We start from the raw sequence: 15,474 nt of genomic DNA, 5'->3' as shown, positions 1-15,474 counted from the left end.
CCTCTGAGTAGGGGGTTCAGCCTTGGATGTTTCAGCACTAGCTGGCCTCTCTCCCGACTGGGGGCTCCCTTTGCTCAGCGGCTGTGCCTCCCATCAGATGTGTTCCCTCGGGCAGGAGCTGCCTTTCTTCTGCTTGCTCCCAGATGCCCCGATGCAGGAAGGGAATAACCAAATCAGAAGACGGGAGAGTGGGGGAGGCACCCAGAGACTTGTCTTTCCCACCAGCCTGTGGAATTATTTGTCTTCAGTAAGTGACCAGGAGCTATTTCCAAGGCCCATCACACTAATGATCTAATCCACTTACTCTGCTCCTTTCTTTCAAGGAGCTCAGGGTCCCTTCCTCCCCGGCAGCTCTGCAGGCCAGCCGTGGGGCTCAGATGGTCCCCTTTGGGATGAGTGACACTGATATTCCCTGATGGTGTGTCATGCCATAGGACCCAAGCAGCAAGATTCTAAGCAGGATTGTCGGGACCCAGCCGACCTGGCTCCTCCTGGGGCCCTTCATCCAGACTCCTCTGGGCAAAGTTACTGCTAAATATTTGGCCCCTGGAGTCTGCCCAGTGCCTTTGATTGTATCTGGTTTCCTATTCTCCTCTGGGACAACAGTCTCTCTGCAGGAAGTAGTTTAATAGTCTGAAAGCCTCACTTCCCTGGTCTTGAGATCCAAGTTTTTAGTTACAAGTGGCTGAGATCCTTGCTAAGGAGGGAGGCAGGGACGAGAGGACCAGAGCCTCAGATGCCAAGGAAGAGGAAGGAAGACGGCTCAGCCTGCGCCATCCGAGCCTCAGGGCGCAGAGGGTGCCGACCCCTCTGGCCCCCCACTGGCCCTTGGGCCCCATGCCTGAGTGAGGAGCCAGGACAGGGAGACGGCACCAGGTCTGGGGACCCTGCCCTGGTTTCAGCAGGTGGCTGGATGCTTCCTCGTCCCTGGCCTGGCTCCAAACACAGCTGTGCTTTTTCCAAACCCACTGTGTGGATTCTCTCCTCTTTCCTTCTGAGTCAACACACACTTATTAGGAAGCTGGTCAGTCCCTCTGGCAGGGAGTTCTTTGTGGTGACTGAGCTCCATTCTTCCTGCTCACTGTCACGCCTGAACCATTGGGGTCTGGCCAGGACACAGAGGCCATTTAGGTGTTTACAGTGGAAGGCCTCTGATGCCAGATGATAAAGCACCTCAGTGTCAGTCTGGAACTCAGTCCCCACTTGTCTGGGAAGAGCCCTCGTCCGAGGCTGTGGGCTGGGAAAGGCCACCCCCTGTGTACAGACTGGAAGTGAACTCAGTCGTGAAAAGGGCCTATTCATGAGGCAAAGGACAGTTGGGGAGCTTGGGACACGCGCTCATGGCTCCTGCTGGGATTTCGCTTAAGTTGACCTGCTTCTCTGGGCTGCAGGTTGGAAGACTCCATGGGGGCTGCATCTGGCCAGGAGCCTCTGCTGGTCTCACACTGTGCGGGGCAGCATGGGGCTCTGCCTGCCCTGGCCGTGTTGGAGCTGGCTGGTGGCAGGTGGCACTGGCTCGCACCTCTCCTGAGGCCCTCGTCAAAGCAGCCTTATGTGGCAGGACCTGATCAGGGACCAGTAGTTACCTGACTCGGCGGCAGGCTCCCCACAGCTCCCGGGCACTGGGGAAGGACCTAGGAATAAGTTTCTTCCTCCAGGGCTCTGGCTCTGCCTTTGTGACCCGACCTCCAACTGAGTACCTACCATGTAACCTTCATCTCTGTCACCCGTGGCAGGTCCTCAGTCAGTCACAAATGATTGAAGAGATCATCTTATCGTTGAATACATTTTATTTATCATTGAATAAGCCATAAGTAATTGAATAAGTGGTGCATAGATTCATTTCCCCATCTTTACATGTATGGCCCACTGTGCAGATGGTTTCTGAGCACTGCTTAGGTTTTGCGGAGGCCGTGGTGAGCCTGCCCTGTAAAGGCGCTGTCCCAACAGAACTTACATTCTCCTGGACAGACACAGATAATAAAATGCTTGTGGAGGGAATCAGGAAGTGATCAGCTCTATCAGGAAAATTAAACACGGGGATTAAACAGGGGCACTTCTGTGGGATGCTCAGTGAACTCTTCTCTGAGGAGGTGACCTCTGAGCTGAGAGCTGAGGCGAGGGGAGGAGCCTTCCCAGACACCTGGGGATGAGCAGCAGGTGCCAGGGCCCCAGGTGGAAGATGCCCAGATGTGTTCACAGAGGGGCCTCCAGCAGTGGCTGGACTTCACAGCGAGTGCAGGGCTCAGATTACAGGGAAGGCTCGGGAAAGAGATCCTTGGGCTCTGGGAATGGCACTGCCTCTGCGCAGTGGTCTGGATCAAAATCTGAGTGTTGTCTGACTCTTTTCTCCCCTGGATCTTAGGCACTGTGAGGGAGGTACTGGAGGTAGTGTGTGGCTGGTCCCTTCAGTGACACCTTCAAGGAGCTGCCTGTGGACAGGGCCCTACTTGGAGTGTCCCTGACTCCACTTGACCACCCCCTCCTGCATTCATCTGGGACTGATCACTCCTAAAGTCAGCCTTCTCACTGGCTAGTTCCCAGCATGACCCCAGAGGTGGTGAGGCCTTGCACCCTGATTTTTGAGGGACATTCCACACACCTTGCCCCATGTGCACCCCAGGACTTGCAGCCTCTGCTTTTCTTTCCCACGTGTAGGAGAGGTGGGTCGCTCCCCGGTCCTGGGTGGCAGCCCTTCCTGTGAGAGCCTGCCCCACCTCAGCCAAGGTCCTGTGTCCAGCCCTTTCCCACCATGGAGAAAATAGCAAGAAAAACAGATGAGAACTGATACCCTGAGCTGCAGGGTCTGCTGGGACCTGGCCCTGGAGGAGCCCCAGGAACGCTTTGACCCAGGGGCTCCAGGAAGTCTAGAAGGGCCAGGGAGGAGGGGAGGGGGAACCTCTCTAGCTATGACTTGCCTGACCCTGTCTCCCACCTGGGACACTGTCAGTATCTGCCTCCTCTCTTGGTGGGCCATCATTACACCCCCCCATCTCTGTGTGGTACCCTCTTTGAAGAGGGTCCAGATGGTCCCATTTTTAAGCTTGTAGGAAAGAGACATTCTCAATCTGCCAATCATCCGTCATCCAAACGGCCCCCAGTGAGCCCATCGCCCTGAGGGAGAGCTGGTGTCAGAGTCAGGAGACAGGAGACATGGGCATGTGATACCCCATTTCTGGGCCTTGTGATACCCCAATTCTGGGCCTTAAATCTTTAATCTGTGAAACGGATTCCTCACAGGATGTGCTGGGTTCCCTGAGGCATGAATGTAAAAGGGCTTGTCAATAATGGATGTGATGTAGACCCTACAGGTAGGTGATGGGCAGTGCCAGGACTCTGCCCTTCCTTCTGCAGCTGAGGCTGCCCCCCCCCCCGCCCCCCTGCTGCCCCTTAGCTTTCTTCTCTCTTCACAGAATTATGTGTGTCCCTTTGTTCTGGCCCCATAGACTTGTGGCCAGAGCATCTTTGAGATGTTTGGGGAGCACTTGAGGTTATCGAGAACAAGCCCCGAGCCAGATGTTTGCAGAGGTTGTGTTTGTTGAGCATCTAGAGATACCAGAGATTTTCCAGGTGTGAATGTTTCTAGGGGCTTGGAGGTGTGGGGGCCCAGGCACATGAATATTGGTGGAGTTTTTACAGAGCTTTTCACACGTTATCTCACCTGGTCCTCACCCTTTGATGTGGGTCCTGCTGGCTCGTTTCACAGAGGAAGACTTGGTCTAGGTGGTTGCAGATGGGAGCACCAGGCTGGCCTTCCTGCTGGGAATCCTTGTGGAGGGGATGGGCTTCAGCTATAGCAGAGAGCAAGGGTCCAAGCGAAGAGAATCTCAGGCAGGTGCAGCAAAGTGGGCAGCTTTCAGGGCTTGGTGCTTTGGAGGCACAAGGACTCTATGATCACAGGGGAGGGGAGGGGTCACCACACCAAAGATGTTGGAGTCATCTGGGGTCCTCAGTGTCCCCGCTGGAAAGACAAGGAAATTAGAAATGAGGTTCTAAGGTCCCATCTACCTCGCTTTGTAGATGGGGCAGGGAGGGTACCTGATTTCTCCCACCCCCAAACCGTCCCCTTCCATTCCCATAAAGCCTTCATGGGACAGTGGGTTTCAGTGGATGGAAAGGCCTCCAGGAGGAGAGGCATCTTAGGTATCATCTCTGTGAAGGAGAGAGCCACAGGCACGGGACAGAAGCAGCAGCTGGAGGGAGGTCCCCTTCACGCCCATGGGTCTCAGTAGCTGTTTACAGGCTCAGGAGGGCACCCGTCTGCCTGTCTTGGAAGCCGCATTGGAAAATAACAACTGGGCAGCTGCTGTGCTGAGCCAGCTCCTCAGTGCAGAGCCAGAGGCCCAGCCTTTGGCACTTTCTCCAAGGCCCATGTGTGGCCAGAGGACATGCTGGCTGCTGGCTGGATTTGCTTAAGGGGAGGTGGGGACATTGAAACCCTCAGCCCTCAGTGGGGTACGGGGTTGTCACCATCCATGGGCTTCTTGTCACTCTTCGTGTCATCCAGCTGTCTGTGTGTTATGATGTAAAATCTCGGTGGCCCCATCCCTTGATATTGTCCCTTGCGTTTCCTTCCAAGGACATGTCACAACCTATAGTTGCTTTGTCGACTAATTTCCTTACTTTTGTGTTATCCATGTCTTCTCCCAAAGTGCAACCTGCACAGAGGCGGGTCCCCCGTCTCACTCCTAGCAGAGAGTGGTGCCTGGGACACACAGCACTCAGAAGTGTTTGCTGAACAAATGCTCCAGCACGCACATGAGATGCAAGTACCTCCGCCTAGCAGATGCTCAGTGAACACCAGCTTTCTTTCCTGACAGTAATTCCCAAGGGGCTTGGGTGCAGTGACGGGGAGGGGGAAGGGAGGTGGGGGATGGGAAGTGGCTGTGGAGTGTGAGTGGAGCCCGAAGGAAGGTTGTGGATGCTTTTTGAGTGTTGTCAGCCCAGAGGGAGGGTGGTTTGTTCCCCAGTGGCTGTGTGGTCAGTGTGGGCATGCGTTGGGAGGCACAGGACAGCACTGCCACCTTCCAGGCAGCCTCAGCAGCTCACGGGATGGCTCCGAACCTCCGTTTCTTCATCTGCCAGTGCTTTCCCACTCATGAGGGCCATCATGAAACAGGGATGAGATCACCAGGGGGGACATGCCTAGCACACGCAGCAATTTTTACTTTGGTGATTTTATTAAAACTCCTAAAGGGCATCCTTTGCTTACTGTTATGATTTTTATCATTAACCAGGAGAGACGGGCCACCGCATTATAGGCTGTGTCCAAACATTAGATCCTGAAAACCCCGCGCTTTAGCCAAAGACACACACTGCCTGTTTCCTGGGCCCTGGCAGGTGGGGCCTCCTCCTGGGGCTGGGTAAGCCTCAGCGGGCCTCACACTCTGCCCTCCCCCCCCAGGTACAAGACGGTGGTGACGCCCCGGAGGGCTGCGGTGGCCATCGCCGGCTGCTGGATCGTCTCCCTTGTGGTGGGCCTGACACCCATGTTCGGCTGGAATAACCTGAGTGCGGTGGAGCGGGCCTGGGTGGCCAACGGCAGCATGGGCGAGCCGGTGATCAAGTGCGAGTTTGAGAAGGTCATCAGCATGGAGTACATGGTCTACTTCAACTTCTTCGTGTGGGTGCTGCCCCCTCTGCTGCTCATGGTCCTCATCTACCTGGAGGTCTTCTACCTGATCCGCAGGCAGCTCAACAAGAAGGTGTCGGCCTCCGCCGGGGACCCACAGAAGTACTACGGGAAGGAGCTGAAGATCGCCAAGTCGCTGGCACTCATCCTGCTCCTCTTCGCCCTCAGCTGGCTGCCCCTGCACATCCTGAACTGCATCACCCTCTTCTGCCCTTCCTGCCACAAGCCCAGCATCCTCACCTACATTGCCATCTTCCTCACGCACGGCAACTCGGCCATGAACCCCATTGTCTATGCCTTTCGCATCCAGAAGTTCCGGGTCACCTTCCTCAAGATTTGGAATGACCATTTCCGCTGCCAGCCCGCACCCCCCATTGCTGGGGACCCCCCGGAAGAGAGGCCAGATGACTAAACTCTACCTGCCCACAGCCAGAGCATCTCAGCTCGGTCCTCACCTCCCTCCTGTCTAACTTGTCTCCATGAGCCTTCCCCAGCCAGGCTGTGGGGTGTGGATGCCCTGCACCTCGGGGCCCTGCAGGAGGTTTAGGGGGCAGTCCGTGAGGAAGAAACCAGGTAACCCGATGGGAAGAGGAAAGTGGCTCGAGCCATCCCACCTGCCTGGTTGTCCCACGGGCAGCCCCAGCTCCAGGCAAAGGTGCCCCGTGGGCGGGGAGGGCAAGCTCAGCTCCCGCAGGCAGGGGAGCTGTTGTCTCTGTGGTGGTGGCCGTGCAGACCTGGGGCTAGGCCTAAGGAAAAGAGGGGACCCTCCAAGATGAGTGAAGGCCTTGCTCTCCTGTTCCGTAGGAGAAGGTGACCAGAGCCACTGAGGGCAGAAATGAAGGAATCTCAGTCCCTACCTCCCACAACCCCATGTTCCCTGCCATGCTGGGTGCCAGGGTGCCTGCCCCCCCTCCGCCCTGAGCAGCCCATCATACTTGGGAAGGAGGCAGGAGGAGTGAATCCAGGCATCATTTCCGACATTTGCTTTCTTCCACACCAGCCTTTGGAACCTGTAGGGGCTCAGAGCCCCGGAAGCAAGTGTGGAGTGGTGGTATGTGCCTCACACAGCCATCAGGTGGCAGCCCTGAGCATCCCGAGGAGGAGCCTGGAGTGTGACTACCTGTCATCTGGGCCACCAGCTCACCAGGTTCACCTAAGTAGCATCTATCCCTGCTGCTTCTGGGCCTGATGGAGACCTGTCAACTCTTGGGAGCATTGTGCTTGTCTGGCAAGGGGATGGACAGGGAAGTGGAGAAGGGATGAGGTATGACAGCCTGGAGCAGGACAGGAGACCACCGTCCCTAGAGAGTAGGCGGGAAGGTCCCACTGGTATTTAAATGCCCTCAGTACCTCTGGCATTTAGCCCGGGTTTCAGGGGCTTTGGGGCTCTGCTGCAGAGTTGAGGAATTTAGGGTATCTGGGGAAGGATCCACCCCCTTCCAAGCCCAGAGCCCCTTGTGCAGAGAGGTGGAGGGGCAGGATCCTGAGTGTGAATGGTGACTCCAGGCCTTGATTCCAGGCTGTTGCCTCTCTCAGAGGTGGGTTGTGCCCTGACTCCCAGGGGGGGCACCTGACTAATAAAAGACTGTGAACCACATGGAGAGCACACCGATGGGCAGCCACCCACCACATCCGACAGACAACCTTGGCAGAGAGGACACAGTGGGGAGGGTGAGAAGTGGGGAGCGGGGGATGTGGAGCCTTTGTAGTAAGGGGGGTTCTAGCGAGGGGTGTGTCTATTTTTATAATTATTATCTTGGCGTGGCAAGCCCTGAATGTGAAAGCAAGATCCTGAAAAATCTCACATCAGGAAACTCCCGTGACTCCTTGAGGCCCTGCCCACTGGACCTTCCTCATGGTGTCATATGTGGAGATCCCCTCGTGGTGACACATTCAACACCCCCCTCGCAGTGACAGGGCATGTCCCCAATTGCGAAGATGATCACTGACCGAGGCCCAGACTGCAGCACCACACACCTTTATTTGACCTCTTCTTGCCTGGCATGCAGCTCTTTGCAGGGGCCATGCCAGTCTTGGCATCCTCCAGGGCTCTCGTGCCCAGGAAGCCTGTCCCGGGGCCTGCTAGGCCCACTCCAAGGTACTGGGCTCCAGCCTTGGGTGGAGGGAGGTGAGGCTGGTGCCAGGAAACAGAGCCTTTAATGGTCACTATGGAAACGGGGGTCTGGAGAATCCATGGAGCTTGATTTTGGGCCTGGTGGCCCTGACCCCTCAGGCCTACAGCACCTGGCAGAGAATATGCTTCATGAGCTCTGGTGTTGGGCAGAGCTGGGCCGAGGAGGTAGGTGGGACAGGGAAAGCAGCTCCTCTCTCCTCACCCAAGTCTGAGCTCTGCCCATTTCCTCACTGTCCAGAGCCTCAGAGCCACCTTGCAGGGAAGGCAGTTACATGGTGTTGGCCCACTTTTCTGACGACAAAAAAACAGGCCCAAGAGGACACCGCAGCCTAAGGTCACTCAGAGCCAGGACTAGAATGTCCACTGAATCACTGCCCTCCGGCCTCACCAGCATTGCCCCGCCTGCCAGCTGCCTTCGTGTGTCTGGAGCACCCCCAGGGCTGTGTGTGTGACTGCAGACCTGTGCCCAGAGCTGACTACCACCTCCCCTTCTCCACCTCTGCCCCCGCCTCTGCCCCAGATGCAGCGCAGGCAGCAGGCCCAGCCATTTACCTGCATCTCCATCACAGCCTCCTTCCGTGCTCTTCAGTGTGTGGCTAAGGCTGGAAGAGATCCCACAGGTTAGAGCTGGCGGTGGGATGGGGTCTTCTGGGGACCAGGTTGGGGGTGGAGAAACTGGAGAAACTCAAGGCGACATCCCAGGTGGACTCTTCAGCCCCTCCCGAGAGTGGACAGTCCTGACAGCCTGACTGCAGTCTCACTACCCTTTTGTCCTGCCTTGACTTTCAGGGCTCAGCTTCCTCTAGTCCAGCAGGAGGAGAGGTGGCATCTCCTGTTCTCCCTGCTGGCAGGTCCCTAAGGAGAGACCCTCCTCAAACCCTCACCTTTGACCTCCAGCCGGCAGTCCACAGACGCCTCCCCCAGCACATTGATGGCCTTGCAGGTGTAGACCCCAGAATCAAAGGGACTGGGTTTCCGGATCTCCAGGGTGTAGACGCCTTGTTCAGAGAAGGTGCGGTATTTGGGGTCCCCCTGGATGTTCATGTTGTTTTTCATCCAGATGATCTTGGGCTGGGGAGCATGATCACAGGGAGGCTGGGAAGGTTGTGGGCTGGGGCCAGGCTCTCCAAGGCCATCCTCAGGCTTTGGCAGAGATGCCTGCTGAGATTCCCCAGCCCCACTGCCCTGCTTGTCCCCCTGGTCTCCAGGGCACAGCAGGGCCCTGCCCCTCACCTTGGGTGATGCTCGAACACTGCAGGAGAGCTGGGTGCTGTAGCCAGAGGTGGTGGTGTGATCAGCCAGGGGCTGGGTGAATGAAGGGGCTTCTGAGAAGTCTCTCTCAACAAACCCTTTAAGTTTGGCAACAATATCTGGGTTCAGGGGAGAAAATGGGGTAAAGTTGAGGTTATAGGAAGAGACCACTTAGGACTGACCACAGCCCTTTTCCTAAAATGATCACTGGAGCTTCCATCTGGGGATCCCCTGACAACTGGCTCTCTGGGTAGAGCGCCGATGGCCTGGAGGAAGGTCTTAGCACCCGGAGGAGGAAGCCAATCCATTTCATCCTGGGCCCTCCAGAGCTCGCTGCTGGGGGCCCCAGGCTCCTGGGATCTTGGGCAGCCAGGCATGACCAGTATGTGGGAACTTAGAGCCAGAATGTCTTAGAGAGGCAGAGGAGAGTTGAGACCTGGGTAGCTCAGCCAGGGGAGCAGAGAGGGTGGGCAGGAAAACCAGAGAGTTGAGATGATCTTGCCTGATGGTGGAGACCAGCAGCCTGAAGAGACTACATTTTATTTTTGTTTATCTTTGGAGAAATAACTGGCTTTCCTTTTTTAAACAAAAATTTATTCCTAAGTCTGTGCAGCTCAGGCTGGTGTTAAAAAGAGTGTGCCTTCCAGAGGCCACACAGACTCTGCGTGGGGAGGGCCTTGGAGCATGCAGAGTGACGGAGGAAGGGCTTGGGTTTGACGTGAAGGGTCACACCCCGCATCTCTCCTGTCCATCTGTGCGGAGTTATATTAGGGTTGGGAGGTCTGTGCTATCAGCAAACTTGCCAGAGTCCACGCTCCATGCTGCCCTCACATTGGTTCCTTTGGGACACTGCATGTGAGACCCAATGACCCCTATGATGTCAGAAGCCACACTGCATCTTTGGAATAAATACAGTCTCCCTCTCCCAAGGGACACTTCTTATTTACAGGGGACTGCTGTGATGTGTTTGTTAAATCAGCCCACCACATCCATATCTGTGTGGTTGCATGTGTGTGCACGTGTGTATGCATTGCTGTGCATGGATGTGTGTGTGTGCATAGCTGTGTGTGGAGGGGCATCCATGAGAGGCCCTCAGGGAGGGCAGCTGACACACCAAGGGGAAACTGGAGATGGAGATGGGAAGAGACTCAGCCTTGCTGGGCCTGGCTTCCTTCTGTCCAAGCTGAGACCCACCTGCCTTCTTGATGTGGGCCAGCTCCTTGGTGATGGCAGGTGAGTCACTGAGTCCACATAGGTTTTCAGAAAAGACCCGGAAGGAGTACGAGTTGCCCACGATGAGGTCAGAGATGGTGCAGGTGGTCGGATGGTAGTGCTCCAGCACGGTAAACCATTGCTGCAGGGACCCGGCCCTGTCATCTCAGCTCTCACCCCTCCCTTGCCCTCCCTGCTTGCCACTGCTACACCCCTGGGAGGCGGAAGCGTCTAGCCTTGGGCTCGAGGGGCTTTCAGCTGGGAGAAGGGGCTTCTGCGTCATTCAGGTGACCTCTCTGGGTCCTCAGAGAGTGCCCTTCCCACACCCCCGTGCAGTCTTTAGGGGAACCTGAGGCCCAGAGATGAAAGGGATCGCTCTAGGAGGCCTCACCTCTGTCTTTTTGTCTGCCTTCTGTACCGTGTAGCCCAGAAGCTCTGTGTTGCCTGTGTCCTGAGGCGGCGTCCATTCAAGGGCAGCATTGCAGCCCCAGACTTCCACTAGCCTGATGCTGCTTGGGGGTTGAGGTTTCTCTGCAGGACCGGTGTCAAGGGGAGTGAGGTAGAGGGCTGGGCTTGCCACAGACCCCCACACCCGAGACCTGGCTCCTGTCACACTCCCCTGGCCTGGCCCCATGGGCATCAGTGTGGGGTAGGAGGTGGGTGGTGTCTCTGGGTCCCTGTTGAGGCACCCTGCGTCCCCTGCCCCGTACCAATGACCAGGATGTGGATGGCTGCCCGGGCCTCCAAGGTTTCCAGCCGCACGGTGAGCTCGTAGCGGCCTGAGTCTGAGCGCTGGGCGGAGCGGATGAAGAGGATGGTGTCCTGGTCCCCAGTGCGCACGCTCACTCTCTGGCTGTCCACAGCGTGGCCGTTGTGTGTCCACGAGACCTGAGGCTTGGGATTCCCCTGTGAGGGAGGGGCCCTCAGGTGTGTGCAGGAGGGGCCAGCCCCCCACAGCCCCCTAATTCTGGGGTCTCCAGAGCTGTGTCCAGGGAGTCACCCCCACCAGCCCCTCCCGGGGGGGGGGGGCAGCAAAGGCTGGAGCCACAGTTGCTGCCCAGACCCTCACCCTGCAGTTGTCCATTGAGCCCTGAGATGAGCTGCCCCATCCACAGGTTGGAGAATGTGGCGGGACCATCCAGGTGGGTCCCAGGCAGAGCCCCACAGGAATCCTGACATTTCCTGGGCTCTTCTGACCACCTCAGATGGGGCCCTGACTTCCACCCGAGCTTGTACCTGATTTCCACACACACCTGGAAGGGAATTTGCAGGTTGACCATCTCTCCCACCTGGCGAAGGTAGGTCTGACGGAGGTGGCGGGGCACACGGATCTTGGGGGCCTCTGCCTCAAAGCAAAAGTCAGCTCAGCACAGCAGCGGGGTTGTTGATTGGGGAGGGCTGCTGGCTGGGCAGGAGGGCTCCTGGCTGTGTTCTGGGGCCCTCTCCTTGTGGGATGAACTAAGCTTGCTCCTGAAATCCAGAGCCCCAAACCCCCTAAAGCCCTTGGGGAACTAAGCCAGGAGGCCCCAGGAAGGCAGGGCCTCCAAAGTGTGAACAGAGAAGCATCTGGCATTCCCTAGGCTCTCAGGCTCTGCCAGGCTGTGACTTGCCTGCAGCCCTAGATTCCTGGGCTCCAGATGTCGGGCGTCTGCACCTGCCAGCCTGCATTCCCAGAAAGGGGGCAAAGCCTTGGCCTCCTAATCCAGCGCCTCCACCCACACGAGCCCAAGATCTTCCAAGAAGCCCCTGGGAGACCCAAGTGCCCCATGCTCTGTCTCCTGGTTGCATGAGAGGGTTAGGATGTTTCCCTTCCTAAATACTCCAGAACAGACAATTCCCTTCTTTCTCTGCCACCCCTCCCACCACCTTTCAGTCTCACAGCTGGAAAGGCCTTCCTGAAATCTGACTTTAGTCCCATGCTAGGATAGGACACCACTGTCCTGAGTGTCACCTAACCAGGTGCAAACCCTGAAGCCACTGGGCATTCCAAGGGAAGCAGCAGCAGCCACGCCACTTTTCCGTAGGCGGGGTGGTGGTGGTGGTGGGGACTGAGGGTTCTGAGGCAAACAGGTGGCCACAGTTGTTGGCTCACAGGGTGGAGGGAGGAGCTGGGGAGAAGGAACACTGTGTCTCCAAGGATTAGCTGTGTGGGCACTTGGCTCTGGGAGCATCAGGGAGGAATGCTTGGCAGCTGCAGGTGGCCAAGGAGGGACAGCTGAGCAGCCGAGGAACCTGGACAGGCCCCCACCCTGCCCTGCCCACCAGGAGGGCTGGCTGGTCCCTGTTTGTTCACAGTCTCTCCCCTCTTCTCTCCAGGAAATCCCCTTCTCTGCTGCCAGAGGAATTCTAGCGGAGTAGTGGGGGCCGAGTCTGGCTGTCAACGCTGGGCTTCTGGGGAGAGGCCCGGCCCATGCTGCTCTCAGAGTCTGAACTCCCTAGGCCCAAGGGGATGGCCCAGGACCCTCCCAATGAGAAGGTCTTTGTGTCTACGCTGCAGCTGCCAGGTGCAACCATGCCCCACCCAGACTCAAAGGCTGGGAACATCCTTGGGTTTTGAAAACCATGGAGAAGATTCCCTGCCACCTGGCAGACAGGAGTGTGTGGGAACAGGTTCCAGGAGGGATTGCCACCAGAGGCTGGGTCTCCCCCAGAGAGTCCCTGACCCTGTGGACCAGCTGTGACAGCCTAGGATTCTACTGTCCCTGTGGGTCTCACATCTCTCAGGCCCTGGAGTGGAGCTGTATCTTCTTGAATCCAAATCTGACACCTCCTGTGGCCATTAGACCCCCTATTTGTGGATGCCTTGTTCAGACCTGTGGTGTCCTCCTCTGGGGGTTGAGGTACAGAGCAAGGAAGAAGGTTGAGAAGGCCTCAGTCCACCTGCTGGCCTGTATCTCTCTTCACTGGGGCCCTGGGCCGTGCCCAGAGACCTTGGATCAGAACGAATGACTCACTGCCATTAACAGACTGAAACCTGACCAGCTCTGGCAGGGGGCAGGGGTAGGTTTAAGGCTGATGCACCCCGCAAATAGAAATCTTAGCAAGGGACATCGCTGGCCTCCCAGGTCCCAGGGCAGTGCTGCCCTCTGGGGATGGAGAAACCTTCTCGGGCCTTTCGAGGGCCCTGCTCTTCCTCCCACGAGATATGGTGGGACAACTTTTCTCTGTTCCAAAACCTCTGGTAGATATGGAACCCAGGCCATGTGACATGAGCAGAAAATGGGCAGGAATGAGCATTCATGGCCACTGGAGGGAGGAAAAGTGGACAGGAGGGAGAATGGAATGGATCTTAGCACTGGGGCCCTGAGGCAGGTCACCTGGGGAGCTTGAGCTTTCATTTTTCGGAGTCAGGAAACCCTTCCCTCAATGCTTGGGTGAGGACCACTCAGGGAAATGTCCTCTTGGGCCTTCAGATGTCCCTTGCTAGTGAGGCACCTGGAACTTTCTCAAGGCAAGATGGTGACGCATGCTGCTTGTGCCTGCATGGTGGGGGTGGGGAATGACTCCCTGTTCGCTCTGCCCATTGGCCTCAGTTTCTCCATCCATCAAACAAGGTGCCTGGGGAGGGCTGGGAGCAGGAGGTGAAAGGCTTTACCGATGATCTCTCGGATGTGGACAGGCTGGTCCAGCACAGCGGGCGGGCCGGCCCCTGCAAGGCTCACAGCAGCCACGCGCAGAAAGAACTTGTCTCCCACGGTCAGGTTCCGCACCGTCTGCTGGGTCACCATCATGGGCCGGGCACTCACGGGCACCCACTCCGAGGCTGGGGGAAAGGAGAGGATGTGAGGCTCTGTCTTCAGAGCCGTGGGCACCCTTCTCAGTGGGCCTTCCCTTCTCGCCAAGGTCTTGGGATGCTGACCTCTCTCTCTGTGCCTATTTCCCTCTTCCTCTCTTCCCTGACCTCTCATTTCCAAATGACAGGACACCTGATGTTAGAGTCCTGGATTGGTGGCCAGAGGTGGGGTAGCTCAAGCTCAATGTGGACACATTTGTTAAGTTGCATAGCAAGGCAGGTCAGAGGCAGAGGCCAGGCAGACTTGGCTGCCATGGAAGTGGACAACAGGAATTTGTCCCATTTTTCCTCACTGTCTCTAACTCTCCCTCCACCCCCCAGCTACTCTGCTCTGCCTCCTGCTCACCCTCCCCCTGCAGGGTCTCCTGAGATGTAAACCCTCCCTCACAGAGCAGTGCCCAGCGTCTGTCACTCAGGGGCTCCCTGGAGCTGGAGGACAAGCACTTCCTGAGGACATTCAGACACCCTCCGTCTTCAGTCCCTCCTCTGTGTCTCCCTGGACTGAGTGGGGTCTGGGGGCTTGTCCATGTGGCCCCCACGCCCACCTCCTCTGGGCGTATGCAGGGCTTGGCCTAGAGCTCACCTCCCTCTTTGCGAAACTCCAGCACATAGCCCTGGAGCCCCTGACTCCCTAGCTTCTCCGGAGGCTCCCAGCTCACAGTCACCGAGCTGTCGCTCACATCCTCTACGGTCAGCAGCAGCGGGGCACTGGGCACGTCTGTGGGAGAAGGAGGGGAGAGGATGAGGCGTGTGGCCGAGTCCCCCATCCTCCAGCCGTGCCTGCCTCCCTCCTCCACCTGCCCCACCTCTTGTCACCTTCACTTGGAGGTGCAGGTTTAGTGGCTTCGGGGGCAGGTGCCTCAGGGGTTGCCACGGGAGCCTGCTCTTCCCCTTTTGTCTCCGATGCTGCCACCCCTTCCGCGGGCTCTGTGGGCACCTTGGTCAACTCAGCAGCATTCCCCTCGGGACCATGGTCAGGGGCCTCCGAGGCTGTGGGGACAGGTGCCTCAGGGGTTGCCACGGGAGCCTGCTCTTCCCCTTTGGTCTCAGATGCTGCCACTCCTCCCGAGGGCTCCGTGGGCACCTTGGCCAACTCAGAGACATTCTCCTCCGGACCATAGTCAGCAGCCTGCGAGGTCGCTGTCATTGCCAGGCTGGCTGGGGGTCAGGCTGAAGTGTGCAGAGGTCAGCGGTGGAGGGTCTGGGCCTCCAGGGTGCCTGGGACACCTAGGTCCAGGCTTATATAGGCAGGGGCTGCCCCACCCCCAGCCAAATGATTCCCAGCTGTGGGGTCAGGTCAGGTGGGGGGGACAGGGGGTGGGGAGGCGCCTGGGCCAGGAATAGCTCTGGGGGAGGAACCGAAGGGTCCCTTGAGGAGTGCACTGTGTCGTCCATCAGCCTGGTTGGCTCTCAGCAGCCAGGGTGCTGGTGCCCAGATGGGAGGAAGGCACA

At 57.6% G+C, this 15,474-nt stretch overlaps 2 protein-coding genes across 18 annotated transcripts in view; one reads left to right on the top strand and one right to left on the bottom strand.

Annotated features, from left to right (window-relative positions):
• ADORA1 (adenosine A1 receptor) overlaps positions 1–9,969 on the top strand; it is a 37,914-nt gene extending 27,945 nt beyond the window's left edge. For 3 of the 13 annotated variants that reach the window (XR_013997881.1, XR_013997882.1, XR_013997883.1), the window contains 4 exons: positions 5,405–6,205; positions 6,633–6,779; positions 8,287–8,386; positions 8,556–9,964. Coding sequence is in view for 5 of the 13 variants with exons in the window: in XM_081124151.1 (XP_080980277.1) it covers positions 5,405–6,044 (640 nt within the window). In the remaining 8 variants the exon portion in view is untranslated. Of the gene's footprint in view, positions 1–5,404 lie in introns of all 13 variants that reach the window. The other 10 variants (XM_081124151.1, XM_081124149.1, XM_081124153.1 and 7 more) reach the window with 8 other exon arrangements.
• MYBPH (myosin binding protein H) lies at positions 7,596–15,267 on the bottom strand (the record flags this gene model as incomplete). Of its 5 annotated transcripts, none has more annotated exons than XM_081124145.1 (11): positions 14,839–15,267; positions 14,606–14,740; positions 13,825–13,992; positions 11,483–11,571; positions 10,940–11,135; positions 10,621–10,760; positions 10,212–10,371; positions 9,000–9,136; positions 8,651–8,837; positions 8,319–8,368; positions 7,596–7,876 (listed from the first exon to the last, which is right to left on the bottom strand). In XM_081124145.1, exons 1-10 carry the CDS (start codon positions 15,167–15,169, stop codon positions 8,352–8,354), a joined length of 1,560 nt encoding a protein of 519 aa, XP_080980271.1. In that variant the 5' UTR covers positions 15,170–15,267. The 5 variants fall into 5 exon arrangements, with proteins under 5 accessions (XP_080980271.1, XP_080980272.1, XP_080980269.1 ...); XM_081124146.1 differs by having other exon boundaries at positions 8,651–8,798; XM_081124143.1 differs by having other exon boundaries at positions 8,651–9,136.
• Between the last annotated feature and the right edge of the window lie 207 nt (positions 15,268–15,474).

The sequence above is a fragment of the Miniopterus schreibersii genome (assembly GCF_964146895.1).
Source record: "Miniopterus schreibersii genome assembly, chromosome: 21".
NCBI classification, from domain to species: Eukaryota; Metazoa; Chordata; class Mammalia; order Chiroptera; family Miniopteridae; genus Miniopterus; species Miniopterus schreibersii.
This window is presented reverse-complemented; position numbering and strand designations above follow the sequence as displayed.